This window comes from Chrysemys picta, chromosome 3 (assembly GCF_011386835.1).
Source record: "Chrysemys picta bellii isolate R12L10 chromosome 3, ASM1138683v2, whole genome shotgun sequence".
Classification (NCBI taxonomy): Eukaryota; Metazoa; Chordata; order Testudines; family Emydidae; genus Chrysemys; species Chrysemys picta.
Genome location: NC_088793.1, coordinates 4,605,143 through 4,632,661, shown reverse-complemented (window position 1 = coordinate 4,632,661; position 27,519 = coordinate 4,605,143). Strand labels below are relative to the sequence as shown.

The following is a 27,519-nucleotide window of genomic DNA, read 5'->3' as shown; positions in this document are numbered from 1 at the left end:
TGTGTAACCACCCTGATGGTTAGGAACTTTTTCCTAATGTCCAACCTAGACCTCCCTTGCTGCAGTTTAAGCCCATTGCTTCTTGTTCTATCCTTAGAGGCTAAGGTGAACAAGTTTTCTCCCTCCTCCTTATGACACCCTTTTAGATACCTGAAAACTGCTATCATGTCCCCTCTCAGTCTTCTCTCTTCCAAATTAAACAAACCCAATTCTTTCAGCCTTCCTTCACAGGTCATGTTCTTAAGACCGTTAATCATTCTTCTTGCTCTTCTCTGGACCCCCTCCAATTTCTCCACATCTTTCTTGAAATGCGGCGCCCAGAACTGGACACAATACTCCAGCTGAGGCCTAACCAGAGCAGAGTAGAGCGGAAGAATGACTTCTCGTGTCTTGCTCACAACACACCTGTTAATACATCCCAGAATCATGTTTGCTTTTTTTGCAACAGCATCACACTGTTGACTCATATTTAGCTTGTGGTCCACTATAACCCCTAGATCCCTTTCTGCCGTACTCCTGACATGGCCATGCCTGAGGGCCAGCTGAGAACAGGGACTTGGTGTGTCAGCCACTGAACAAAAGAGTAGAAGACAGTCCCCGCCCCAAAGATCTAACAAGACCAGCTCTGTGGGAACAGGGCAGAACGTACTAGCACAGTGAAGGTCTGCAAATGTCATTAGTGCCACATTATATTTAATTCTTTGGATGGGGTTTAGTTAGAGTTGGGATTCCCTCTGAGACCTTTTCCACTCAGCTCATCCAGAACACCCCATCCAGTTCTGGGAGACACTTCATCCAGCTCTCTGGGATCCAAACCCTCAGTTCAAATGTGGACTTGTCACTGAGGTTTCTTTTTTTGGCATTTCATAAAGCTACACCTGAGGTGACCAGGCTCAGGGGTAGGGCAGTGGGATAGGGTGCACCACAACTCCAAAGTGCATAATTATCAATCAGATTAGGCAGAGGTGCCGACTTTCTGATTTGCCAGGGGGGTGCTCAACCTCCACTCTTCTCCACCCCAGGTGCTCCACTCCAGGCCTGTCCCCGATCCACCCCTTCCCCCAAATCCCCACCCCCGCCTCTTCCCGCCCCGTTCTGCCCCCTCCCCCAACCGCGCTCCACCCATGCTCCTCCCCCAGAGCCTCATGCACGCTGCTGAACAGCTGATCGCGGCGGGTGGGAGGCACTGGGAGGGAGAGAGTGGCGCTGATTGCCAGGGCTGCTGGTGGGTGCTGAACACCCACTGGTTTTTTTCCATGGGTGCTCCAGCCCTGGAGCACCCATGGAGTCAGCACCTATGAGATTAGGTACATATTCTAAAACACACCAACACACGCACATTACTTTCCACATTGTATCACAGGCTTTATGACTGGCTTCTAATCTTGTGACTCAAGCCCTGTATAGATCACAAGCTGTCCATGAGCTACAACGTGTGCGAGAACACAAAACTACAGCTGCAAACTAATCACACATCACTCTTCTTACTGCTTCTTTAGTAAGGGGGGATATGATAGAGTTACAGTGCCAAAAGTGAAATCCCTGCAAGCTGCATGGAAACTTTTTAAAGAGACCATAATAGACACTCAAATTAAATGTATACCCTAAATTGAAAAACATAGTAAGGACCAAAACAGTGCCACCGTGGCTAAACACCAAAGTAAAAGAAGCAGTGAGAGGCAAAAAGGCATCCTTTCAAAAGTGGAAGTTCCTAAACCTGAGTCATTCGTTTTAGGTGACAAATCTGAGGAACTAACCCAGATTGAGGTGTCATTAGAGGTGGTTTTGGAACACATTATTAATTAAACAGCAATAAGTCACCATGACCAGATGGTATCACCCAAGAGATCTGAAGGAACTCACATGTGAAATTGCAGAACTACTAACTGTGGTATGTAACCTATCATTTAAATCAGCTTCTGTACCAGAAGACAAGGATAGCTAATGTGATGCTATTTAAAAAAAAAAAAAAAGACTCCAGAGGTTATACTGGCAATCATAGGCTGGTAAGGCTAATTTCAGGCAAATAAATTGAAACTATAATAAAGAACAGAATTTTCTAATATTGATTAACATGATTTGTTGGGGAAGAATCATGTTTTCTGTAAAGGGAAATCATGTCTCACTGATCTACTAGAATTCTTTGAGGGGGTCAACAAGCATGTGGACAAGGGTGACCCAATGGATACAGTGTACTTAGGTTTTCAGAAAGCCTTTGACAAGGTCCCTCACCAAAGGCTCGTAAGGAAATTAAGCAGTCATAGGATAAAAGGAAGGTTCTCTCCTGGATCAGTAACTGGTTAAAAGACAGGAAACAAAGGCTAGAAATAAATGGTCAGTGTTCAGAATGGAGAGAGGTAAATAGTGGTATCCCCCAGGGGTCTGTACTGGGATCACTATTGTTCAACAGATTCATAAACAGGGCCGGCTCTAGGTTTTTTGCTGCCCCAAGCAAAAAAAAATTTGGCTGCCCCCTTTCCCCCCCCCCCCCCCAGCCCTGGGCTCTCCCCCTCCCCCCCCCCCAACTGCACCCTCCTTCTGCCACAGCCCTGGGTCACTGGTAACTCGCTCCCAGGGCGGGTCATTCAGCAGGAATTTTGGATGTGCACAGAACACAGACAGGATTGGTTCCCATATGGTTACAGAACTGCAGTAAAGTGGAACAATTTTCAGCTTGTGTGACTGGAGGATATCTGGATGCATATTATAAGACTGTCCTACATAAATGAGGAAAAGTTGAGGTGCCTTTATTATTCTTTTGTTCCATTCTTTGTTTCTATGGGGAATTTGCCAATGCAGTATCACTGTCTTCCCTTTAAACAAACAAACAAACAAAAGGCAATGGCTGTTGAAAATAGCAATTCCAGTCCTAATAACCACCGGGAAGCATTTCTTGCTCAATTTATTCTACTTTTTCTACAGCAAGTTACAGTGGATCAGTAGATTTGATTTGGGGGAAATGAAGTAACAGCTGCCCAAATTGAGCTTGAGCATTCCTGAATTTTGAGGGGTGTTCAAATCTGGAAAAGAAAAGTCAATTTCTGCGTCCATGGCTCAGAAGTGGAAATCCTCCTACGTGCCTGGTACTGTATCTAAAGCTGCCCAGGTCCAGAGCCTCCCCTCCCTTAGTTTTCATTTTAAATTCTAGTGGGATCCACGTACCTCCCTTGCTAGGCTTCAGATAGAGAGGTGCAATGTCCATTTACTCCACCCAATTCTTTCTTTGGGGGAGAGCCCACGGCTGGGGCGGCAAGAGGTGTGGGGGGGGGGAGGGGAAGAGCCCAGGGCTGGGGTGGCAGGAGGTGCGGGTGCGGGGAGAGCCCAAAGATGGGGCAGCAGGGGAGTGCAGGTGGGGGCCAGAGCTGGGGTGGCAGAGGGTGCAGGTGGGGAGAAGAGCCCAGGGCTGAGACGGCAGGGGGTGCGGGTGGGGAGAGGAGCCCAGGGCTGGGGCGGCAGGAGGTACGGGTGGGGGGAGAGCCCAGGGCTGGGGCAGCAGGGGAGTGCAGGTGGGGGCCAGAGCTGGGGTGGCAGGGGTTGTGGGCGGGGACGCCCAGGGCTGGGGCAGCAGGAGGGTGCAGGTGGGGGCAAGGGGGAGCCCAGGGCTGGGGCTGCAGGAGGGTGCGGGGGGGGGCAAGGGGGAGCCCAGGGCGGGGGAGAGTCCAGGGCAGGGGCAACACAGGAGTGCGGGGGGAGCCCAGGGCGGGTGGGGGGGCGGCAAAACACCTAGAGCTGGCTCTGTTCCTACCATTCACAGCAAGCTGCAGATTTCAGTTCCATACTCCTTCCCCCTCCCTTTCCTGTTGCTAGTGGCCAAGGGAATGCTGGGAAATGTAGTTCTTTCCCTGCTCCAGGGCTGGCTCTATAGGCAGGGAGCTAACCAAGGAACTACAGCTCCCAGGGCCTCCTGTTGGTTCTCAGCTCCCAGGCTGGATTCTTGCGCCGCTGCAAATCTGCCGCCCCCAGCAACTGCTGCTTTGCTGGTGCCTAGAGCCGGCCCTGCTCCTGGAGCATTCTGACAACCACCAAACAGCGGTCGGGGGAGGAGGTGGGGCAGGGGGAGCTTGGCTGCCAGTGGGTGCAGGGCACCCACTAATTTTTCCCATGGGTGCTCCAGTCCCGGAGCACCCAGGGAGTCAGCGCCTATGACTGTTACCACAAAGAAAGATCTTGGAGTCATTGTGGATAGTTCTCTGGAAACATCCACTCAATGTGCAGCGGCAGCCAAAAAAGCAAACAGAATGTTGGGAATCATGAAGAAAGGGATAGATAATAAGACAGAAAATATCATGTTGCCTCTATATAAATCTATGGTAAGCCCACATCTTGAATACTGTGTGCAGATGTGGTCGCCCCACCTCAAAAAAATATATATTGGATTTGGAAAAGGTTCAGAAAAGGGCCACACAAATGATTAGGGGTATGGAACAGCTTCCATCTGAGGAGAGATTAATAAGACTGGGACTATTCAGCTTGGAAAAGAGATGACTAAGGGGGGATATGATAGAGGTCTATAAAATCATGGCTGGTGTGGAGAAAATAAATAAGGAAGTGTTATTTACTCCTTCTCATAACACAAGAACTAGGGGTCACCACATGAAATTAATAGGCAGCAGGTTGAAAACAAACAAAAGGAAGGTTTCAGAGTAGCAGCCGTGTTAGTCTGTATCTGCAAAAAGAACAGGAGTACTTGTGGCACCTTAGAGACTAACAAATTTATTAGAGCATAAGCTTTCGTGGACTACAGCCCACTTCTTCGGATGCATATAGAGTGGAACATATATTGAGGAGATATATATACACACATACAGAGAGCATGAACAGGTGGGAGTTGTCTTACCAACTCTGAGAGGCCAATTAAGTAAGAGAAAAAAAAACTTTTGAAGTGATAATCAAGATAGCTCAGTACAGACAGTTTGATAAGAAGTGTGAGAATACTTACAAGGGGAGATAGATTCAATGTTTGTAATGGCTCAACCATTCCCAGTCCTTATTCAATCCTGAGTTGATTGTGTCTAGTTTGCATATCAATTCCAGCTCAGCAGTCTCTTGTTGGAGTCTGTTTTTGAACTTTTTCTGTTGTAATATAGCCACACGCAGGTCTGTCATTCAATGAAAAGAAAAACTTCAATCTATCTCCCCTTGTAAGTATTCTCACACTTGCTTCTTATCAAACTGTCTGTACTGAGCTATCTTGATTATAACTTAAAAAGTTTTTTTTCTCTTACTTAATTGGCCTCTCAGAGTTGGTAAGACAACTCCCACCTGTTCATGCTCTCTGTATGTGTGTATATATATCTCCTCAATGTATGTTCCACTCTATATGCATCCGAAGAAGTGGGCTGTAGTCCACGAAAGCTTATGCTCTAATAAATTTGTTAGTCTCTAAGGTGAAACAAAAGGAAGTATTTCTTCACACAACACACAGTCAACCCGTGGAGCTGTTTGTCAGAGGATGCTGGGAAGGCCAAGACTATAACGGGGTTCAAAAAAGAACTAGGTAAGTTCATGGAGGATGGGTCCATCAATGGCTATTAACCAGGATGGGCAGGAATGGTGTCCCTAGCCTCTTTGTCAGAAGCTGGGAATGAGCAACAGGGGATGGATCACTTGGTGATTCCCTGTTCGGTTCATTCCCTCTGGGGCACCTGCCATTGGCCACTGTCAGAAGACAGGATACTGGGCTAGATGGGCCATTCATCCGACGCAGTCTGGCGGTTCTTAAATTCTTATTTACTAGCTATGAATTATTTACTAGGCCACTTGTGAATTCACACTTTGTCCATTGTTAACCTCTGTTTCCTTACTTCTGTTTTCTTTCCTTGTTCATCCAAGGCCTCCAGTTAGGAGGAAATTAGCTAGATGAAAGGACACAGGAGTGGAGAGGTGATCCAGAAAGGAGAGGGGGAAGGGACAGGCTAGAGGGGGTTGGTGCAAGAGACTACCAGCCTGATGGCATCACTGGTGTCCGAGGGTGCCTGGTGCAGGACCTGCTAAGGCTCTTTTGTGTCTGCTCCTGCCAGGTTTAGTTTCTCAGGTTTCCAAGGGTTGGCTCCTCCCTTAAATTTTAACTCTCCAGTCCTTATCGCTTGGGAGGGAAGAGTAAGGGGGAGGCACTGCAAAGGACACCCTTGCACAGTTCTGTCTCCAGGGGGCGCTGTGAGAAGGGATGACCCAACTGGGTCCATCTTTCCGCCTACCCCTGCAATGCTGTAGGAGTCAGACCTGCTGATGGGTCTACTCCTAATAATTTGAGAGTTCCTGAAACCACAGGCGCCAGCTTCCTCCTTGTGCGGGGGGGTGCTCAATCCCTGCTCCTCCGCAGGCCCAGCCCCCCCCCAATCCCCCACCCTCCCCCTCTTCCTGCCCCGCTTCTTGCCACCCAGTTCCGCCTCTTCCCCCAGCGTGTCCCATCCCTGCTCCTTCCCCTCCCTCCAGCAGAACAGCTGATCGCAATGGCTGGGAGGATAGGGAGGGGGAGGAGCTGATCTGTGGGGCCACCACTCGGTGCTAAGGACCCACTAATTGTTTTGGAGCACCCCACAGAGTTGGTGCCTATGCCTGCAACCACCATGGCACAAAAGGGTGACACTGACCCAAAACAAAGGTCATCAAGTATTTCACGGGAAGCTTTAAATGCAGGATTTGTCCTGTACTGTAGATAATTCTTTCTATTACCTCCGTCTGATCCTTCATTTCTGATGTGAGTAATTTGCACCAAAAGTGAGGGGAAGCCAATGCTGTGTGGAGCAAAGGTCGTTTAGGGACTAAAATGAATCATGTCCAAAGCCACATTTACTAGTTTGATTTTTCTGAGCTGTTTACTCATGGCAGCCTTTACTTTTATTATTTATTAGCCATGTTATCGTGGTGCCTAGAGCTTTGGGCATGAGCCAGGTCCCCATTGCGCCAGGCGCTGTACAGACAGAACAAAAAGACATTCCCTGTCCCAAACACCTGACGATCTACGTTTAAGGCAAGAGACAACAGATGGGCACTGACAGGCCGCTGGGGGAGCACAAGGAAACACAGACAATATTGGTCAGTGTGACAGGCAGCGGTCTCAGCACACCAGCAGCCTACCCGTTGTCAAGGGTTTTGTGGGCCTCATGGCAAAGGAGGGTTCTGAAGGAGGCTAGTGAGCTAGTTTTGCTGATGTTTACGGGGAACGTCTCCCAAGCGTGTGGGACAGCATGGGGGAAAGCACAGAGGTGTTTGAAAATTTAATAAGTGGGCAATAGAGGCTGACATCGCGGGTCAGCTGGGGATGGGAGTCGACCTTTTGATACTGAATGAAAGATGATACTTCTCTCCTGCATTTCTTTCAGCACCTTCTATACTAACTGTCCACGTAAAGCAGTTTCTGGAATGTCTGTGTTTCCCATGGCACTAGAAGGGAAGAGGGGATGTGAGAAATGGGGCACTTTTTGCACCACACTGGTCCCCGGAGAAGAGAAGGAAAGAACGAAGATGAATACAGAAGGAGACACAGCAGAGTTTGAGTGCCCTGGAGGGAGGGAATACAGATTGTGGTCCTTTGCAGAAGAGAAGGGGACTGATGGAGATAGAACTAAGGGGGAAGACAGATGAGGGATGGCCAAGAAAGGGGAAAGAGAAATAGAAACACCAGGGACAAAAATAGGAACAGAAAAGACCAAATAGAAATTGGGGGTGGGGAGACACACACACACAAACACATCCACACAAAAACACCAAGCAGAGAATAAGAAAGAAAGGACAACTGAGGAATGGAAGGATGGGCTTCTGGTAAAGATACTGGCCTGCGACTTGAGTGTTCTGGATTCAATTCCCTTGTGACCTTGGGCACATCACTTAATCTCTCTGTGCCTGAGTTCCACACACAAGTTCTTATCACAATTGGAACCTGAACTTGCTCAGGGCTTCTAGGTACTGTGTAATACAACTTAAGAGAAAATCAACTGAGGGATGGAGAGAGTACTTAAAAAGGGAAGGTAACAAAATAGAAGAGTGAATCCTTTAAAAAAATAAAAGGAACACCATTAAAAAAGGAAGATTTAAAAAAAAAAAGATTGCATGTAGGAGAAATGAATAAAACAACAGGCCTGGGTGGATAGAGCGAAAAAATTAGACAATTAAGGACCAGAGACTTTGCTGAAAAGGAACGGCCAGTCCACCCTAGTCCTATGGGGCGAGTGCATAGACGTGGTTTGGATTAGTGCAGTGTGTATGGGGTTTGGGGGACAGGGTGGGGATAGCAATATTTTAATTTTTCCAGGGTGAGCACTGGTAAAATGTCAGAATACTTCAGTACATCAAGATTCAGGAAACAATCTGATGGAGGGTAAACGTGTTCATGAGGAAGTGACAAAAATATGTTTCCTGTGTTTAAATCCTTCTCTGCAGAGGAGGTAAACCGTGATGATCCAGTTCAGAGCGCCCCTGTGAAGGAAACACACCCCAAGATGGAAGAACTGGGGCAGAGACTCAATGGAGTGGGACTGAGTACACAGCACTGGCTGCCCAAACTACGAGACAAATTGGGGATTACCTCTGTGCAGGCTTTGAAACATCTAAGCTATGAAGACTATTTAAAGCTGGAGTGTGAAGTAGAGCACCCATGGGAAAAGCAGGCTCTCCGAACCCTACTTAACATAGCGGAGAGCAAGACAACAATGAAGCAGCTGCAGGAGCAGCGCTTGGCGATGCTAAAGAAGAGGCAGGAGCAGGCTAAAACAGCACTGCAGGGATTAAAAGAAATGAAGGAGGAAGGCAGGAGCCGCCATGAGGAAGCTGTAAGAAAGAAAGAGGAGGAGCTGCGGAGAGCTATGGACATCGCCCCAGAGTATTGGGCACCGCCTGCGAAGCGTTTGAAGAAAGTAATAGAGAATGTGCACAAACAATTAGACCTCCTGGAGGAGTCGGTGTCCCAGAGTGAGAATCTCCCTGACAAGGAAGTTTTGAGACGGGCGTCGGGAGGTCTGGCCCTGCAGGGTATTTACAAGACCAACAAGCTTGCAGAGATGGTGGAGAAGCGAGAGCAGCTCATAGACATCCCAGAAGGGTTCGAGCTCTTTGGTCCACAGCAAGGGCCGTTGTTTGAGAAGAAGGAGTTTTCATCGGCCGAAGCAGAATCCACATTCACAAGGACCATGGAAAAGCTGGGCTTCAGCATTAGTGTTGCAGCCAAAGGCGGGTTTTGGGGGTTTAGTGCTGAAACCAGCACAGATTACAGCAGCTCTTCAGAATCTGAAGAAACCCACAAATCCCGCTCTGAGCACACTTACATTTGCACCACCAAGTACAGCTACATCCCACTGGCCTCATGCTACTTCCCCAAGGATCAGCTTCGACTTTCCAGTGCAGCGCTGCAAGAGTTAAAAGAGATCGAGCAGCTTTTGAGTCACACCCCAGAGCCGGACAAGATCAACATGGTGAAGAGCAGGGGCGGGAGTTTCTTCAAGAGATTCGGGTCTCATGTAAACCAGGGCCCCCTTCACTTGGGTGGGATATTCTGGTGGAAAGCGTCTTCTGCGGGATTCCGGGCAGAGCAGCTGGACGAGGTGAAGAAACAAACATCTGATGCACTCAGCTCTTATGTTGGGGGCAGCTATAGTGGCTTTGGTCTGAGCATTGGAGCTGCTGTTACTGCATCAAAATCAGGTTCTGAAGCCTCATTTCAGGGCACAGATCGAAAACGCATGCACACAGAGATTCAGCTGTTTGTGACCAAGACAGGGGGCCCACCAGAGACACATTCTCTCACCCAATGGCAATCTGGGCTCATGACCAGTAACAAAACCTGGAGTGTCATTGACCGAGGCTTTCAGCTAATTCCTGTGTGGGAGATCATCCTGTCCAATCACAGACAAGATTTTAGAGATGTTCATCAAATCAGCAGCAGTCTCAGAAATGCCTACGAAGTCCTAACTAACCAAAGCGTCGGTACATTGTTTGGAGAGGGATTAGCCAGTGCAGTGCATGAGGCCAGATTGTTCTTAGAGGAAATGAAGTCCTGGGAAGTCACTGGGGTTGAAGAACAGCTGATGAAATTGATCAATTTCAAACAAAAGCTGACTGAAAAAACAAAGAACTACAGTGTATGGATTAACATTTGCCTGTCGGATAAAGTGCTTCAAGATTTCCTGGAAAATACAGTATCACTGTACAAAGATTTGCCGGCACAAAATACTGTATACATCAGATCTCTGCTGCGCTGCCTTCTGGACCCTCATGTCTATTCAGTTAAGAATTTCCCCAAATCTTCCTCCATTATGCAGTGGATCTTTCATGAAGAAAAAAAGCAGCAAAAAAATATGTCTGTCTCTGAATTTGCTGATTTTATTCAAGTCCTACAGGAAATGAAGGATTACATACAGGAAGTTACTTATGACCCTATGTCCTCTGCAGCAGCAGTGCAAGAAGCAAAGGTAAAGGCCACCTTAAATGTGAGCTTAGCTTTGTCTTCCTTTCTGCAGGCTCTACGGGAGAAAGAGCAGACAGACATCGAGCTGTTATTACTCTCAGTTGCAGCCAGCACAGGATACCGTGTGGAAAGTAACACTTTTCAGTATCTCCTCGGGTGCCCAGAAATTAACTTCATGTTAAAGGAAATGCAAACAGCACACAAGGAATATTTGAGTCACAGGGATCAAAATGTTTCCCGAGCTCAGGCTTCCCTGCTCTTGACAGGTCTGACAGTGACAGCTGAATTCAAAGATGTAACTCCGGAGGAGAAGAATAAACGTTTGACTTTTATGAAACATCACATGGGAAAATTACTCTCTGCAGAAATAGCAAATGTTCTTAAAAACCACAGTGCACGGAATGATTGGGACATACTGGAAAAAGACTTAAATTGCTTTTTAAATGGGGATTTTGAAGCTGCAAATGATCATTTGCAGAAACGGGTTATAATAAAAGAACTAGAAGACATCTGTCAAAGAGCAAAACCATCAAAATTAGAACCAAAAGTGCAATCTACTGATGTTGAAATATATGCACCTATTGAAAACCAAGAGTTCCTTAATTTAATGAAGCGACTTGGACTTGAAAAGTACTATCCAAGGAAAATGGGGACAGACAGTTTCCATATAATTTCCAATATCTCTTTACATGACAGCCAGCCCAGCACAGAAGATAAGCTGCCATTTTATTTTTTGCAAAAGCTGTTAATGGTGGACTATCGGGTCAGGTATTTGGTTTGTAAGGATGACGGTAAAGCAAAACAAGATATAACCAGGGCATTGAATACCACAGACAAAGAGAGTGAATCCTCAGATACATTTGATGACTTTTTTGATGATTTTAGTGAGGGAGCCAATGAATCTGCTACAAATCAGGGACACGTGCACCCAATGGACATCCAGATGGCAATTTTTCATTGTGCAGATGATTTCATGAGACAGTATCTTTCAACAAAGCTCGCTTTCTGCCAGTTTGCACTCCCACTTCTGGTGCCAAATCCTTCTACTTCACAACTAGAATTCCCTCTTTGGACCCTTAGCCAAGTAAAAAAGAGCTGGAAAAGTGCTGAAAAATCAGGACTTGAGAGTACCATTCAAAATTATAAAAACAAACTGATTTATCAAGCAGATACACCTATGGTGTCCTTCACACGGATTGGCAATTCGCCTCATTCTTCTAAGTCTCAGATCCTGAATGCTCTGCTGGGTAAGCACAAACATGACATTTTTTTCCACCGTCACTGTAGAGGCAGCAGCAAAGATTGTGTCCTGATGAACGGGGTTGTGGAAATCTCCTGGTACTGTCCAGGTGGAAAGGATGATGACAGATTTGACAATTGCATCGCCTTCACTAATCTTCACGGGGATGCAAGAGAGCACAAGCAACAAGTCACATTTTTACAGGAGATCGCTTCTATAAATGTGGTTCTCTTATCAGATACAGATCAGAATGACAAAAGGGGCAAGCAAATTATCCGTGATCTTTGGCAATCTCAAAAGCCTTTGATCTGCCTTTTTGCTGAAAAAGAGAACATTGTGGCTGGTAAATCAAGTCAGAACATAAAAATAGCCATCAAGAACAGAAACGAGGCAGAATTAATAGATGAAATAACAGCAACAATCAGAGATTTTCTGGCAGGCTCAATTGCCACTTGTAGTCTTGATGCTTGTGTAAAAACTGCTCGGCAGCATGGCTTCCTCATTGATGAAGACAAAAAAGAGTGCAAGGAAGCCAAGTCAAAGGCACAGGCATTGATGGTCCTCTTGAAAAAGCATAGCTTAGCAAGCATGAAGGAAGAGCTATTGCCTCTTCAAGGAGAATTATGGCACAGGTGGTGTAAGAAAGATAAGGAACTTACTCGCTTGCATGATAAAAAGGACAGAAGCATTGAACAGCACCGCAGCCAAATTGAATCAGATAAATATGCAATACGACGTGATCAATTAAATAAGGCATTCCCCCTCAATAACCTAATGAAGTCAGTGCTTGAATTTCTCCAGTCACATCCAGAGGCCACTAAAAAGTACTTCCTGCAATGGATGAAAGTGTTTATGGATGAATTGTCCTCTGACCGCCTTGTAGATCTTCACCAGAAATACCACAAATTATGGTCTGAAATATTGATAAAGAAAAAAGAAGAAAATAAGTTGAAAACTAGATTGCAAAATGATTTAGAAAAACTCTCAGCTGAGATAAATAGTTCTACAATTGGCCTTGAACACATTTTGAGAGAGGTAGGTCAGATTTATGAAGCTCTGGATGCAATGGTCCAAAAAGATAAATGTGTTCTTGAATTACCTAAAATTGCAGCTGACCTGATGATTTCAGGTTATCCCATTGAGCTAATGGACGGCGATGCTTCATACGTGCCATTAAAATGGGTCGGAGCAGTTTTTGACTCAGTAATTGGGAAGCTAGGAAACAGAAAGGTGTTTGTTCTTTCTGTTCTTGGCATTCAGAGCACTGGGAAATCAACACTACTGAATGCCATGTTTGGTCTTCAGTTTAGTGTCAGTGCAGGGAGATGCACCAGGGGAGCATTTATGCAGCTGATTAAGGTGGATGAGAACCTCCAAAAGGATCTGAACTTTGATTACATACTAGTTATTGATACGGAAGGGCTCCGGGCCATAGAGATAGCCAATAAGTTGTCCCTTAATCATGATAATGAGCTAGCCACCTTCGTCATTGGTATTGGCAACATGACTGTGATCAATATCTTTGGTGAGAATCCTTCAGAAATGCAAGATATCCTGCAGATCGCTGTCCAGGCATTTCTGAGGATGAAGAAAGTAAATCTCTCCCCAAGCTGTTTGTTTGTGCACCAAAATGTTGGAGACATAACTGCAAAAGGAAAAAATATGGAAGGACAAAGACGCCTCCAGCAAAAGTTAGATGAAATGACAGTTACTGCAGCCCAGCAAGAGTTCTGTAATGTTACCTGCTTTAGTGACGTTATCCGATTTGACGTGAACACCCACATTCATTACTTTGCTCACCTCTGGGAAGGAAACCCACCGATGGCACCTCCAAACCCCAGTTACAGCCAAAATGTGCAGGAACTGAAGAGCAAGATTCTCATGGCTGCCAAAAAGGAATCCAAGGGCAGGGTTTTAAAGCTGTCGAGATTAAAAGTCCGAATCGGTGATTTGTGGAAGGCTTTGTTAAATGAGAATTTTATTTTTAGCTTTAAGAACTCGCTGGAGATTGCGGCCTACAACAGGTTAGAAACAATGTTTAGCCAATGGACCTGGGATCTGAGAAGTCACATGCTAGAGCTGCAGACAAAACTAAACAATCAAATCAGGAACAGAGAAATGCTCGAAATCACCAGAGAAAGCCTTGAAGAAGGAGTTAGAGAAAAATATGGTGCCATCATGGATCAACTCGAAAAGTATTTCAGTGAAGAGCCAGATGCTGAAATATTGATTCAATGGAAAGCAAAGATAGAAATTAAACTGAAAGATCTTAAAATGTCACTTATTGATGAAACTAAGAGGAAATCTGAAGAACTTATCAGACTAAGGAAGAAGCAAAGCAAACTGGATGAAAGGAAGTCAGAATATGAAAATGAGCTTTTAAAAAGGAGTCAAGGGTTGGCTCTGTCATTCAAAGGCAAGAAATTGAGTGAAAATGAACTGAGAGAGAACTTCAACCACCTATGGGGAAAGTGGGTCTATGAAGTGTCCTCTGATGCCCCTTCTGTTGAAGATCCTAATATCAGGGTTGATATAGAAAACATCCTGCTCGAGCGTTTTAAACAGAAGTCTGGTGTAGCAAAAATAATTAAGGCCTGTTCTAGCAAGAATATGTTTTCCATTGATTTTTCCAAGCATGTCACCATAAAGAGAGCATGGTATGAACTGAAGAAGAAGAATTTAGAGAAGTGTGATAGAGACACCATTAAGCAGGTTACAGGTCACATCACGCAGGGGGTCAGAGCAATGATCGATAGTAAAGAGCAACAGAGACTGGATTACAGTTCAATTTACGTTCATGAAATACTGAATAAAATAAGACAAGAGGTGGACTCTGCATCTAATAACCCAAAGTACACATTTAATGATGATTACATAATAGATTTATCAGTATTTTTATGCAAAATGGCAAGAGAAAGGTTTGAAGACATGCACAGAGCATTTAAAACAGCACATGATCCAACTGTCTACCTGGAGAGTAAAAGAGAAGATTTCTTCAAGTGTTTTCAGATTTCCTGCCAAGGAGCAGCCTCCATCACAACATTTGCTGATTTCTTATGCACCAAGCTTGCTACAGCTCTCCGCCAGGCAGTCTATGACAAGACTGCCATTGACATAGCCAGTGAGATGAAGTCTACACTTCCAGCTTTCAATGGGAACAGATCCAAACTAGAAAACTCTATTCTTGTGTATCTGGCAGAGAAGGAAGACTTTGAGGAGTACAAGCGATACATTCAATTCCCAAAATACCTTTTTGAGGATTTTATCAAGCAGCGTGTTGATGATTATTGCTTAGACAAGAACAATCCAAAACTGAAGAATTTCCTAAACAAGTCCCTTGATTCTTTCCATACTCTTGTCCTTTCAGCTATTCGCGACTCAACTGAAGTTACTAAAGACAGAAGTGGCAACGTATCCTTATGGCTGGATGAATTTTGCAGGACTCTGCTACAGCATTTAACCCTTCCAAGATGTGATCTAAAAAGCATTGAACATCAGGAGGTAACAGACATAGAGTTTCTTAAGGAAGCAATGAGTAAAGCATTGGCTCCTATGGTAGACAATCTGAAAAAAGACTTTGCTGTCATTGATATGGAGCCATTTCAAAGAAAACCACATGAAATACTTGCTGAACAGCTCTCTGGATGCTGGGAGCAGTGTCCCTTTTGCAATGCTGTTTGCACAAATACCATATTTAACCATGATGGAGATCACAGTCTTTCTTTCCATCGTCCTCAAGCTACAACTGGCATCCAGTGGTACAAAACAAATCATCTAGTTACTGACATTTGTTCCAGTCTTGTAGCAAGTGATTGCTCATTAGTGCTGAGTGGAGGCCATAAAATTCCATACAAGAATTATCGGGATGCAGGACCTCGTTATTCCAAGTGGAGCATCACACCTGACACCTCTGTGCAGCCTTACTGGAAATGGTTTGTGTGTCATTTCAGGGCAGAGTTAGAGAGTCAGTACCATGGGAAATTTGAAGGCAAAGGGGAGATCCCTTCTCAGTGGAAACAAATTACAAAAAAGGATGTCCTCTCTGAGCTGGAAAAGTTGTTGTAGCAAATTTGTTGTTCTTGTTTGAAAGTGTATGAAACAACTGCATTTTCAAATATTATTCCTGTATTTTGAATTAGGGAGATACTCATCCAAGGTAAACTATATTTAATCCCTCACAGAACTCAGAGAAAAATAAGATTATTCATTTTGGTGCACAGTAGTGCAGTTGCCTCATCATGTCAGAGCCCTGTAGCTTTCCCAACTACAGTGATAGAAGTCACCTGCCTGTGTATTAGCGTATAAAGAAAAAAATTCCCTGCTGTGAGCATATTATGAAAGATTAACTCGCTCAGCAAGAAATAGCCAGATGAAGAGCAAAGAAAGCCATTAGTAAATACCATTTTTATAAAAGGTTACACTCTGATGCCAATTTCCCTGTGAGAATTATCTTTGACTTTAACCCAACGAAAGCAGGATATTAAAAAAAACCCTGGAGGACCTAAAACACAATGGTGGGTTGGCATCAGCCACATGTCCCTTACTGGCAGCCTACTTCAGAACGTGCCAGATTTGGTTCACGACAGAACATCATAGAGGTGCATAACACATTTGGTGGGCTCCATCCTGCCCAGACGGCAGGAGAACTAACTAAAGTGCAGAGGTATTTAATGTACACTGCCATGTTTCATTTTAAATGCACAATCTGGGTATGGTTACATTATGGTCAACAGTTTTTTTTAATTTTATAATGTTCTGATATCATAGAATATCAGGGTTGGAAGGGACCTCAGGAGGTATCTAGTCCAATACCCTGCTCAAAGCAGGACCAACACCAACTAAATCATCCCAGCCAGGGCTTTGTCAAGCTGGGCCTTAAAAACCTCTAAGGATGGAGATCCCACCACCTCCCTAGGTAACCCATTCCAGCGCTTCACCACCCTCCTAGTGAAATAGTGTTTCCTAATATCCAACCTGGACCTCCCCCACTGCAACTTGAGACCATTGCTCCTTGTTCTGTATATCTGGATAGAGAAGTACTTTGTATGCAAGAACCATTTACTTTAACATTAAATGCCAATTTTTCATCATTGAAGTATGGGAGTCTTGTTTATCTAAACTTGTACACCTCTACCTCGATATAACGCTGTCCTCAGGAGCCAAAAAATCTTACTGCGTTATAGGTGAAACTGCATTATATCGAACTTGCTTTGATCCACTGGAGTGCGCAGCGCATCCCCCCCCCCCCCCCCCCGGAGCACTGCTTTACCACGTTATATCCGAATTCGTGTTATATCGGGTTGCGTTATATAGGGGTAGAGGTGTAATAGCTGCAGTTAGCAGAAAGGGTGTGTATCTGTTTGTTGACCTATGACCCTGTCACATCTTGTGAGTGATTTTATGCTTTGCTATAGGCAGAACGACATTATAGTGGTATAAAATTGATGGGTGTATATTGCTTATTGGCTTGGAATGTGCATTGGGGCAAGTAGGGAACATAAGTAACTGGGTTATTAAGCTTGCTGTGCTTACGGGCCTGTTATATTGGTGTGAGGCCTTGTGGCAGTAGTTATGTTAAAGGTGGAATTTTAGATGAAATGAGAACCCCAGAACACAAATTCTGCCCTCTCATTCTGGGAAGTTAGACAAATGACCATGAAAGGGCCAGTACATGGCAGGATTTTGAAAGAAGGGAGTTTTGGGTTAGCAACCTGGTTGCTATGCAGTAACTAGGAAGTTGGACTGCATTTATGTATCGGAATTATTAAGATATTATTAAGAAATGAATGAGGTATCTTATTAATGATTAAGTTGTAGTTATGAAAACCCAAAAGCCACATATGGCTAATGGGCATGTATCAATCTTACCTTATTATGGTCACGGAAGGTGGTCAATATGGTTATATATCCAATAAGTCTCAAAAGATGGAATATAAAAGATCCTGTGTAGGGCTCTGTTTTGGGTTCTCTTGGACTCTTGAACTTGCATCAGCTGGATCTGTGGCCTTCTGAGGTGCTCCACTAGCTGATTCTTCATCTTTGTATTCTTAACTTTTAGATTGTTCATTAGCCCTGCAGCTTTGGGTACGTGGGTTGCTTATTTCGACAGGTTGATGCTGTTTAGTAATTTTGTGTAGTGCAATTATTTGGTGTCTTTGTAAGGTTATAATTGTACCTAGGCAGCTCTACTGCAGATCACGTCAATCTCTGAATGAAAGGGAGGAGTTTGAAATGTCTGTAGCTCACTTTGGGAAAGAACCTGTGTTCATTGTTAAAACATACGCATGATTCCCAATAAACATCATCAGTGTGAAAAAATGATACAGTGTCATCATTCATTAGGGCTACATATTCATCTGTACAATTTCTCAACCACATGCTCACAAGACAGAAAGAACCGGAAATATGAAAAGCTGTGTTTAACTAGAAAGACTATCACTACATTTCTGTCCTGTACATTTCCTTCATTCTCCATAAAAAATCACATCCTTGAAATAAAACAGGCTTCTATCAAACGGACCTTGCCAAAATTCTAGGCCTCAAACTCACTTTTCAATGTAATTACAAATAAAATATCCAAATTGCTCTTCGGAGCTACTGAGCACTAGGTGGCAGGAGGTTCGCACTCATGACCCATCTGATCTCAGTTGCTAGATCCCAAGACAGCCCCTAACTCAGTCACCCATCAAACCGATTCCCATCAAATCTAGCTGAACACCAAGCCAAGGCAGCCAGCTTGCACGGAATGGCCAAATGCTGAGAGCTGAGACGCACCAGCAGCTCGCATTGAAATCAATGGATGGGAGGCTGCGGTTAACAGGAGTTGCATGTACTCAGCACCTGTCAGGGTTTGGCCCTTGTGAAGTGTAAAGAATCTAAGGCACCGTGGCAGTATTTGGCATATGTGTCACTAGAAACCACATCCCAGTTATCTTCCCCTTAAAAGTGTCCCTGTGGCAACAGCCCTTTTCACCAGTCTCTGGGTCTGTAACGTTCCAAGCCACCAAATGTAATTTAAAGGACTCCAGGAGAGAAACGCCCAAGCTCCTAAAATAGGCGTGTGGCAACTCTCCAAAAAGGGCCATATTTTTGCAGTTTAATGCGCCCACCAAACTCAGCCACATCATGTATCATTTGAAAGCTTATTTTATGTATGTTTAGATGCAGTTCTCCCAGTCATCACAAACCCAACTATCTCATAATCGAAGCCCCGATTACCATTATTTGTCTCTTCCTAATAAACGGGGTCCCTTCCCCCAGAGGGGTATGCTCAGGGCGAGAGGACACCACAACGTCACCTAGAATCATTGAATATCAGGGTTGGAAGGGACCTCAGGAGGTATCTAGTCCAACCCCCTGCTCAAAGCAGGACCAATCCCCAACTAAATCATCCCAGCCAGGGCTTTGTCAAGCCGGACCTTAAAAAAGGAGGGTCCCAGCTATGGGATTGTTTCCCTCTGCTCCAGTTTGATGTTCTTCTTCCCTGAGACTTTCATCCTTCTCAACTGTACAGAGACTCTCAGACTGGGGGTGCGATATCCTGGAAAGTCTCCTCTGTGTGCTTCTCTGTCTCCCTTATGTCCTCCAGCTCAGCCACTCTGGTCTCGAGCCCGTAGTCAGTCTCTGAGGGCCAGGAGCTGCTTGCACTGAACTCACGCATAAGGCAGGTAATCCTACATGCTGCATTCAGTGCTATAAAGTGGATCCCCACCCACAGACTCTGCTGCTGGACTTCTGCCAGCGTTCATTTTACTCTTGCTGGGTTTTTGTTTGTTTGTTTATTCTGTGTGAATGAGAATTTGTTTGTTTTTTCTTGGGGGAGGGGGGCAGTTATTCCCTTAAGTTAGAGAATGTTTGCTAGGTGTATCTGGCTCTCACGTACCCTCTCTAAACTCCCTCACAAAACTCCCATTTGCTGGCTCCGCTGGTCCCTTATGAGCTGGCTTTTTAACTCCCTGTTCTCCATGAGTTAGCTCTGCCCCCTCAGGGGATCCTAAAGGGATTAGGGGTTAGTCTATTGTTGCCTGGTTTTCGACCGGAAAGTCCAGGCAAAACTGGACCTGTGCAGTGTCCAGTCAGTACTGCTGACAGGACACCAAAAGTCCAGTTACTGCAGTAACCAGCCTCCACTGCCAAGAGGGCAGGAAGAGCAGCTTCTATTGCGGTAGCTCAGTTGATGGGCTGGAGAGAAGCCTAGGGACGGGCTCCCAGCTTTGGTGGAGAGGAGGTAGGTACTTCCTTCTCAGCCGCCCAGGGTCCCAGCTCTCTCTGTCCCCTCGCTCTGGGGTCTGACCCCTCCCCCACCTCCGCGGTGCCCCGATTGCCCCCGCCCCGACTTTTCTGACACAACACTCAGCAAAGGTTTGAACAACAGAGACCATGTGTTGAGAGTCAATGACGTACCGAAAAATGATCCCAAGAAACCCCTGACAATTACAGCTTCTCAGTCACTTGATGATACAGAAGTGTGTATTCTAAGGAATGGCTGGTAACTGATCTGTAAAAGAAACATTGTCTGTGATGGGGACGTGGTGTTGGGTTATGGACCAAACTCTCTGCCTGCTCTCTTCTGGGTGTGGTTTTTACCGGCTTAAAGGTTAAAACAAAATTCAGAATATATTATCTTAATACAGTTGACTTAATATATCCACGTTAGTGCCTTGTTTTTTTTAAATCTTGAGAGCAGCTGGCATCAAATGTAAATTATACTGTTATGTTATTGTTTTCTCCTCATTTTGTCAGGGCTTTCTATTACTCCACCAAACATGACAAACGGTGACACCGTAAGTGTGCAGTTTGACGTTTAATGTCCTAGCTGCAGCCGTTAGTGCTGCTCCCAGGGGAGCGAGCCATGGGGGTGGGGGGCTGTAGTGTCCAGTTTTGAAAAACTGGAAAGTTGGCAACCCTCGCCTTCCACTCCAGGCACCCTCCTGCTGTCCACCACCTCCCTGATCCCCTCCCCAGCCTCAAATCCCCTGGCTCCCCTCTCCAAGTTTTGTAGCCTCCAATTCTCCCTAGTCCTGCATGACTCCAAGCCACTCGGCTCCCTCCAGCCCCCTTGCTCTTTCTCTCCCAACCCTGCCCCTGTAACTCACCTGGTCCATCTGCCCCCAGCTGGACCGCTATCACTGCCCAGCACTGCTCCTGACAGTCTGTTTGGCAGCTCCGGCTGCTTCCTCTGTGCTGCTGTTGTCAAGACTGTGCTGTCACCAGCCCAGCAGACATGAGAGCAGGGGGGAGAAGCGTTTCTGGGGCACCCGTGGGGTGGGGAGGAATGTGTGGGGACAGGACAGTCTGTCTACAAATGAGTGAATCTCATGGCTCAGGTATCTGAAAAGTGCCAGGCCATGGGCTGGGTTGTCCACCAAGCTCCAGGGCCTTGGTTAAAGCTATGTCTTGCCTCATCTGCAGTAGGATTTTGACTTGAGGTGGCCATCAGGTTTCTAAAACGCACCCGTTTCCTAGCGAACACAAGCCCCAAGAGGCCCAACAGCAAATGCAGTCCCAGTGCCCTGAACCACTGCCTGGCTAGCCAACGCATCCTTAGCCAAACATAGGCAAGAGAGGAGTGGACCAAAACTAACCCTTTTATGGGACACAGCTTCTGAGCCAGCTAATCCCCCGAAGCATCTCCCGGTAGGTGCAGAAAGGAGGTTCCTTGTGTAACCCTTCAGCCAGGTGTTGGCAGCATCAAAGAGGGCCGGGTTGGACGCCATGGGGGTTCCTCTGAAAACTTAACGCTGGCTCGAACCCCACCCAGAAGCCTGGGAAAATGAAATACCCCTCTGGGCACCCTAGATAGGCAATACTGCCCCCTCGCATGCACCAAGGCCACTGCACAAAGCAAAGAATGTTACTGGGAGAAAAGGAGACACAGAATAAACTCGATAATCTAGTAATAATAAATCAACAATATCTGTACATGTCATAAATCAGACTTCCTCTCCCCTCCCCTCCCCTCCTAGCCAGGTTGTTTTATCAATAGTCAAACTCTGTCCTTCTCTCTGCGTGAGCATCTGTAACAGTGTGGGCTCACTGCCACGGCACCTCCTGCAGGTCAGGCTGGGAATTAGCTCTGTAGACACCCAGGGCACCCTCTGCTGGCGGTTTCCTCTGCAATCCCTTCTGTTACATCTCCACTATCTGGACCCGTGTTGGTCCTGAACCGCGGTACCCTCTTTGGGGTACAGCCCTCTGGCTGTGCCCTGACCGCTAGCTCCCCCCTTGCAGAGGACAGGCAGTCCTCAGTCCCACCACTTGCCTCAGTGGCTAACTGCAGCCTCTAGTCTAGCCCCTTCCTTCAGGGGCAGATTGCAGTCTGGATTAGGCCACTCTCCTCATGGGCAAGTAGGGACACTTCCCCCATAGCCCCAGCACCTTATCAGCCCTTGGATCAGGGTTGCAGCCTGGCAGCTAGTCAGGTTGGAGCGCCCTGCTGCTCCCCTGACCCAGCACAGCTTTGCAGGAAGGTATTTCCCTCCAGATAGCCAGCCCTCTTCCCTAGCACTCCAAGGAGAGACTGCCTCAGCTTTGCTGAGCAGCCCTTTATATAGGGACTGTTCCAACAAGCCCTCTCCCGATTGGCTCCTAACAAACCCTCCCCTATTGGCTAGGGACCTGTGCAGCCTCCAAAAATCCCCCCCCCCCCCCATTTTTCTTCCTTTTTATGTTTATTTTAGTGCCATACTCTGCTACCCAAGCAGACTGGTTTGCTTAGGGTGACCCCTCACCCCAGGCATATTTGGTGCATTTCTCTTGCCCTTTTGTTACCTGACAGGGGTAATGATGTTTGATCACCCTGAACTCTACACTTAACTGCATATTGACCAAAATGCCCCAAACTATCACACAGCTGAAATGCAAATGAGGCCCAGCCCATTCAGTCAGTTCCCCCTGCTCAGCAGCAGATGGCAGCAGAGAGCTCCCTCCCGCATGGAGCTTCTGTCACCTGGGGTTCTGGGCTGCACTTCTCCCTGGTCACCAACAGGTGTCCCTAGTGAGCTCCCTGCTCTCCAGGGCATCAGGCCCCAGGACTTACACTTCAATATATTCAAGCAAAAATCTCCCACTGAGCTGGAGTTAAGCTTGTAAATCTGCTCCATAAAGGGGAAAAGCCTTTTTGCAAGAGCTGCACTCGGACAGAAAGGCTGGTCAGGGTTCGAGTGTGTGGGAGGGACTCATCGCTGTGGTATCTGACTGCCCTATCTCCAGCACAGAGCACAGACCCTGAGGTGGGGAAGTATTATCCCCATTGTCATTGCATAGGGCTGAGTGGTGCTGAGAACCAAATAAATGTCTAGGTTTTCACATAGTCACTTTTCAGAGCTCTCCAGCAATCAGAAGAAATAGAACAGCTCCCATCCCCTGAGCCATCTTGGCTTCCTCTTCTGCCTAAAATACCTCCCAGCTGCATGTTACATTTGTGTGGAAACCTCATCTCCTCCCCTCACCATCCAGGACAGACACATTAGAGCTGGTCTCCATTCCTGTCTCGTTGCAAGGCAGCTCTCTGAACAGACGCTCTTGTGGGTGTCCAAATTCTTAAACTAAAGGCTGCAAAACTGTCAGGACAGCGCTAGATGGATGGGCCGACCTCCCTGCTAAACAGCCTTAGTGCGTCACAGCTTCCTGGCATGTGCTGCTCCTGTTATGGTACCTGGCTTCCCCCGGTCGTCTCCTCTTCACCCTTTGGCATAGCATCTCTTCTGGCAGTGATGGGGAGGTTACTAGAGCTGGGCTTAGACTGCTGCCCTCCACCCACATCAGGCTCTCAGAGGACAAGAGGGGACACGTGAATGATCCAGGTCTGGGCTGGGATGTTTGTCACTTTTCTCCCCATGACTCTGATTCTGCAATTGGATCCACGTTGGATGAATGACCTGGGGAAAATGGCGTGATCTCCTGGACACCAGATTTGCCATCAGTTTAAATAAATATAATAATTATATAGACAGAAAAGGCAGGAGGTAATGACAGCTTCTCATTTTTATGTAGTGTTTTGAGATCCTCTCTAATCTGTCACCGAGCAGGTGAATAACCCCTGATTCATGGGCTGGGAAAAATGCCTCATTGTGAGAGACTTAAGGAGCTCAAGCTGTTTAGTTTATCAAAAAGAAGCCTGAGAGGTGACTAGATTATGGGGCATAAGTGCCTTCCTGGGGAGAGGTGAGGCACAATTCTTGTTAACAGGGGGCAAGGGGTGATCAACCCCTGGAACAAACTGCCCAGGGCAGTGGTGGATTCTCTATATCTTGATGTTTTCAAATCAAGACTGGAGCCTTGCTGGAAGATGCTTTAGTCAATTCAAGATGCACCGATATCCAATATACCTTGAAACATAGCATTAATAACGACAGTTCCAGCTAGCTCTGAAACAGGAAAGCCATGGCTGTGTTCCAGTATCAAAGATACAAAACCGCACCTTTGCAAGAGGCACTTTTGTTCACCCCCCCTCCGTTTGCTCAGAACAGGTGACCAGCAATCCACGTCTTCAGCAGCGCGCAGTACACTCCCGCCAGAAGCTCTCTTCCCCCAGGAACGGGATATGGAACGTTTGAACAAACTCTTCACGCGAGTGTTACTCACTGGGACAGGAGCCTTTCCTGGATTTGCATGTGGCTAGACCTTCCCTGCCACTCTCTGTTAACCCACAAAGAACTCCCCAAAAGTTGACAGACAAGACGGTCACCTTGTTTTCCTGTGCAAAGTAGCGCTTGTGTCCTGGAGTTACATTAAGTTGCACAGGGTGGTGTAGAAACTGTAAATGGAACCAGTTAAGCAGGGTCTGCTCTAGCTATAGACAAACAAAGCAGCTACCTGGGGTGGCAGATTTCCGGGCAGCTGCCTAGAGCGGCAGATCTGACCTGGCGGCCAGGCCAAATTTGAGTGGGGAGAGGCGTGGCACACTCAACTTTTGCCGAGGGCGGCAGACGGACTTGAGTGGCTTCTGCAGGCAAGGATGATTATTGGGTGACCTACAGAAAGATGGACAGATATGGGTCCGAGCTCCTGATTGTCTAAAGACATCCAATATATCTTCACCCCAAATCAGAAATTGTACATTTGTCTGCCTTATGAATTAGATATACACCTCTAGGGTAAATAATTAATGGCTCTTGTTCCTTCACTAAGATGATGGTTCTTGTTCCATTTTAAGCCCTGAAAGATGTGAAATGAAAGGTAATAGATGACAAAGAACGTTCCGACTAGGGCCACAAAATTTAGGGGAACTATAAGGGATTTTTTGTTTTCTTTTTTAAAATGATTGTTGCGCTATAAAAATGGCATGAATCGTACGACACAAGAAAGAAAAGGAATATGGAAAGATATAAACACCTAAACTGTATATGACTTTGAAATAGTAAAATAAATTGCTTAAAGGTGGAAATTAATGGTAAGGGTTACAAGAGGAATGCAGTTCTTGAAACAGAGACAACATGAAAAGCCTGCCATCAGAAAGAGATCAAAGAAATGTGTTCTACACCGCTGCCATCTCCTGGGCATTGGCAGAAGCGGCAGAAAAACAGAGTTCTGAAATCAGAGGTCACAGCCCCTAAAACCTGAGGTCACCGTGTGGTATCCTGGAGTTCTGCTGCAAACACAAAAAGGCTGCGGACTGAGAAGTGCTGCTGGATATTTGACCCAGCCACATGGAAAGATTCAACAAAAACCATTGGCTCCATAGCGAGTTAAAGTTCCCTCTCAGTTCTGTTTCACTAGTTCCTGGCCTTTTAAAGACAAAGCCAGCTCTTGGTTTCTTTGAAAAGCTCGTTTTCATCTTCTGACTTCTTTTCATCCAGTTTGCTTTGGTTCTGCTTTAGTTCAATAAGTTCTTCAGACTTCCTCTTAGTTTCAACAATGAGCGACTCTTTCAGTTCAATACTTCCTGTCCACCGGCTCAACATTTCAGCCTTTGTCTTCACTGAAATACTTTTCTACGTCCTCCATGATGGTATCATCATTTCCTTGAATTTGCTCTTTGAGGTTTTCTTTGGTGATACAAGTATCACCAAAGAAAGTTGCTGAGCTCCAGTTCATTTGCAAATTTGACACCATCAGATCAGGATTAAACAAAGACTGTGAATGGCTATCCAACTACAGAAACAGTTTCTCCTCCCTTGGTGTTCACACCTCAACTGCTAGCAGAGCACCTCACCCTCCCTGATTGAACTAACCTCGTTATCTCCACACTGATTTATACCTGCCTCTGGAGATTTCCATTACTTGCATCTGAAGAAGTGAGGTTCTTACCCACGAAAGCTTATGCTCCCAGTACTTCTGTTAGTCTCAAAGGTGCCACAGGACCCTCTGTTGCTTTTTGGTGATACAGAGCATGTCTCCGTTCCAAATTCGATTGGTCAGTTTCATTTGCAAATCTAGCACGTGACTTCTCAACCATCAGGACCATTGGCTAGACGTTATTTCTAACTTTCTACATGTTGCAATCTCCGGCGTGTTTGAAGCTGAAAATAAAATTCTCATTTAACAAAGCCTTCCACAGGTCACTAATGCAGACTTTTAAACATGGCAGCCTTAAAACACTGCCCAGAGATCAAGGGCGCCGGCACCTTTGTAGAAGTGGAGGGGAGGGAGGGGCAAGGCCAAAGTGGCAGAGGAATTAAAATACTGCTTAAATATCCCGCAGAGTAGAGCTGTCACATAAATAACCAGAATGCAAAATGTAGCCACATTATAATATTTAGGGTATAATTATAGTACGAACAAATGAAAAAACGAAGAGTGGGGGGGGGAGGGAGTGATTTCCAGCCCATTCCCACCCTGAACTCGCAGGCTCCACTGCAGCCCCCCAAGCACGGGTTTAGCACCCTCTTCCCCTCCCCCGCCCCCCACACCCCCACTTGGTCTGGGTCCTGGTCCCAGCGAGCAGCGCCGCTCTTCCTGCAGGGGGCGCCCCCCCCCCCCTTCTGAGCCATCTCTGGCCAGGCTCCGCTGAAGCCCCTGCAGTCAGGTTCCCGGGGGGCTCAGTGCACAACGCCTCCTTAGGACTTAACCCTTTCTTGCCTGTGCTGCAGCTGGGAGACAGGAGGTGGCGGATTATGTCGGTGGCCAGCAGCAGCCTGGAGGCGTTAGCTGCCTTTCAGGACTCTGCAGGCAGGAAGGGATGGGAGCTCCTTCCAGCGGCACGGTTGTGGGAGGGAAGGGATGAGCTCTGCCAGGCCAGGTCACAGGCCAGGTCACCCCTTCTTCCCCCCTGCAGCTGGAAGCAGCTCCTGTCTCTTCCCGCCCCGTGCCAAAAGGCTTCTGCTGGCCCTGTTCTGGGGTGAACCTTGGCAGAAATCCGGTGGGGACACGTGACCCCACATGCCCCCTCCCTACGCGTCACCTCTGAGTATGATCATGTTTTTCCCAAAGAGCATATGTTTCTTTTGTTAAAAAGGGGGGAGGAATGCCCCCCACTTTTAAAAGGAAAGGTCACGGCCCCCTGCCCACCACCCCCAGGTTCCAACACTGGTGCTTGAGATTCTTTTTTGGCAGCCAAGAGAGTCTTGCTCTTTAGTTCCTGCACATCTTGGCTGTAGCTGGGATTCGGAGGTGCCATTGGTGGGTTCCCTTCCCAGAGGTGAGCAAAGTAATGAGTGTGGGTGTTCACATCAAATCAGATAACATCACTAAAGCGGTTTACATCACAGAACTTTTGCTGGACTGACATATGTGTCATTTCACTTAATTTTTCCTGGAGACGTCTTTGTCCTTCCATATTCTGTTCTTTTGCCGTTAATTCTCCAACATTCTGGTGAACAACGAAACAACTTGGGGAGAGGTGCCCTGGATGCCAAGCACTGAAAGAACAAATACTTTTTGGTCTCCTAACTTCTTAATTAATTTATCAAAAACTGCTCCCACCCATTTTAAGCAT

At 46.3% G+C, this 27,519-nt stretch overlaps 1 protein-coding gene across 1 annotated transcript in view; it reads left to right on the top strand.

Moving 5' to 3' along the window:
* Positions 1–17,960, top strand: part of LOC101936893 (interferon-induced very large GTPase 1-like) — a 28,619-nt gene extending 10,659 nt beyond the window's left edge. Inside the window, exon 2 of the mRNA XM_065587363.1 lies at positions 8,383–17,960. Coding sequence (XP_065443435.1) covers positions 8,442–15,707 — 7,266 coding nt within the window. The 5' untranslated portion in view covers positions 8,383–8,441 and the 3' untranslated portion in view covers positions 15,708–17,960. The remainder of the gene's footprint in view (positions 1–8,382) is intronic.
* Positions 17,961–27,519: the final 9,559 nt, after the last annotated feature.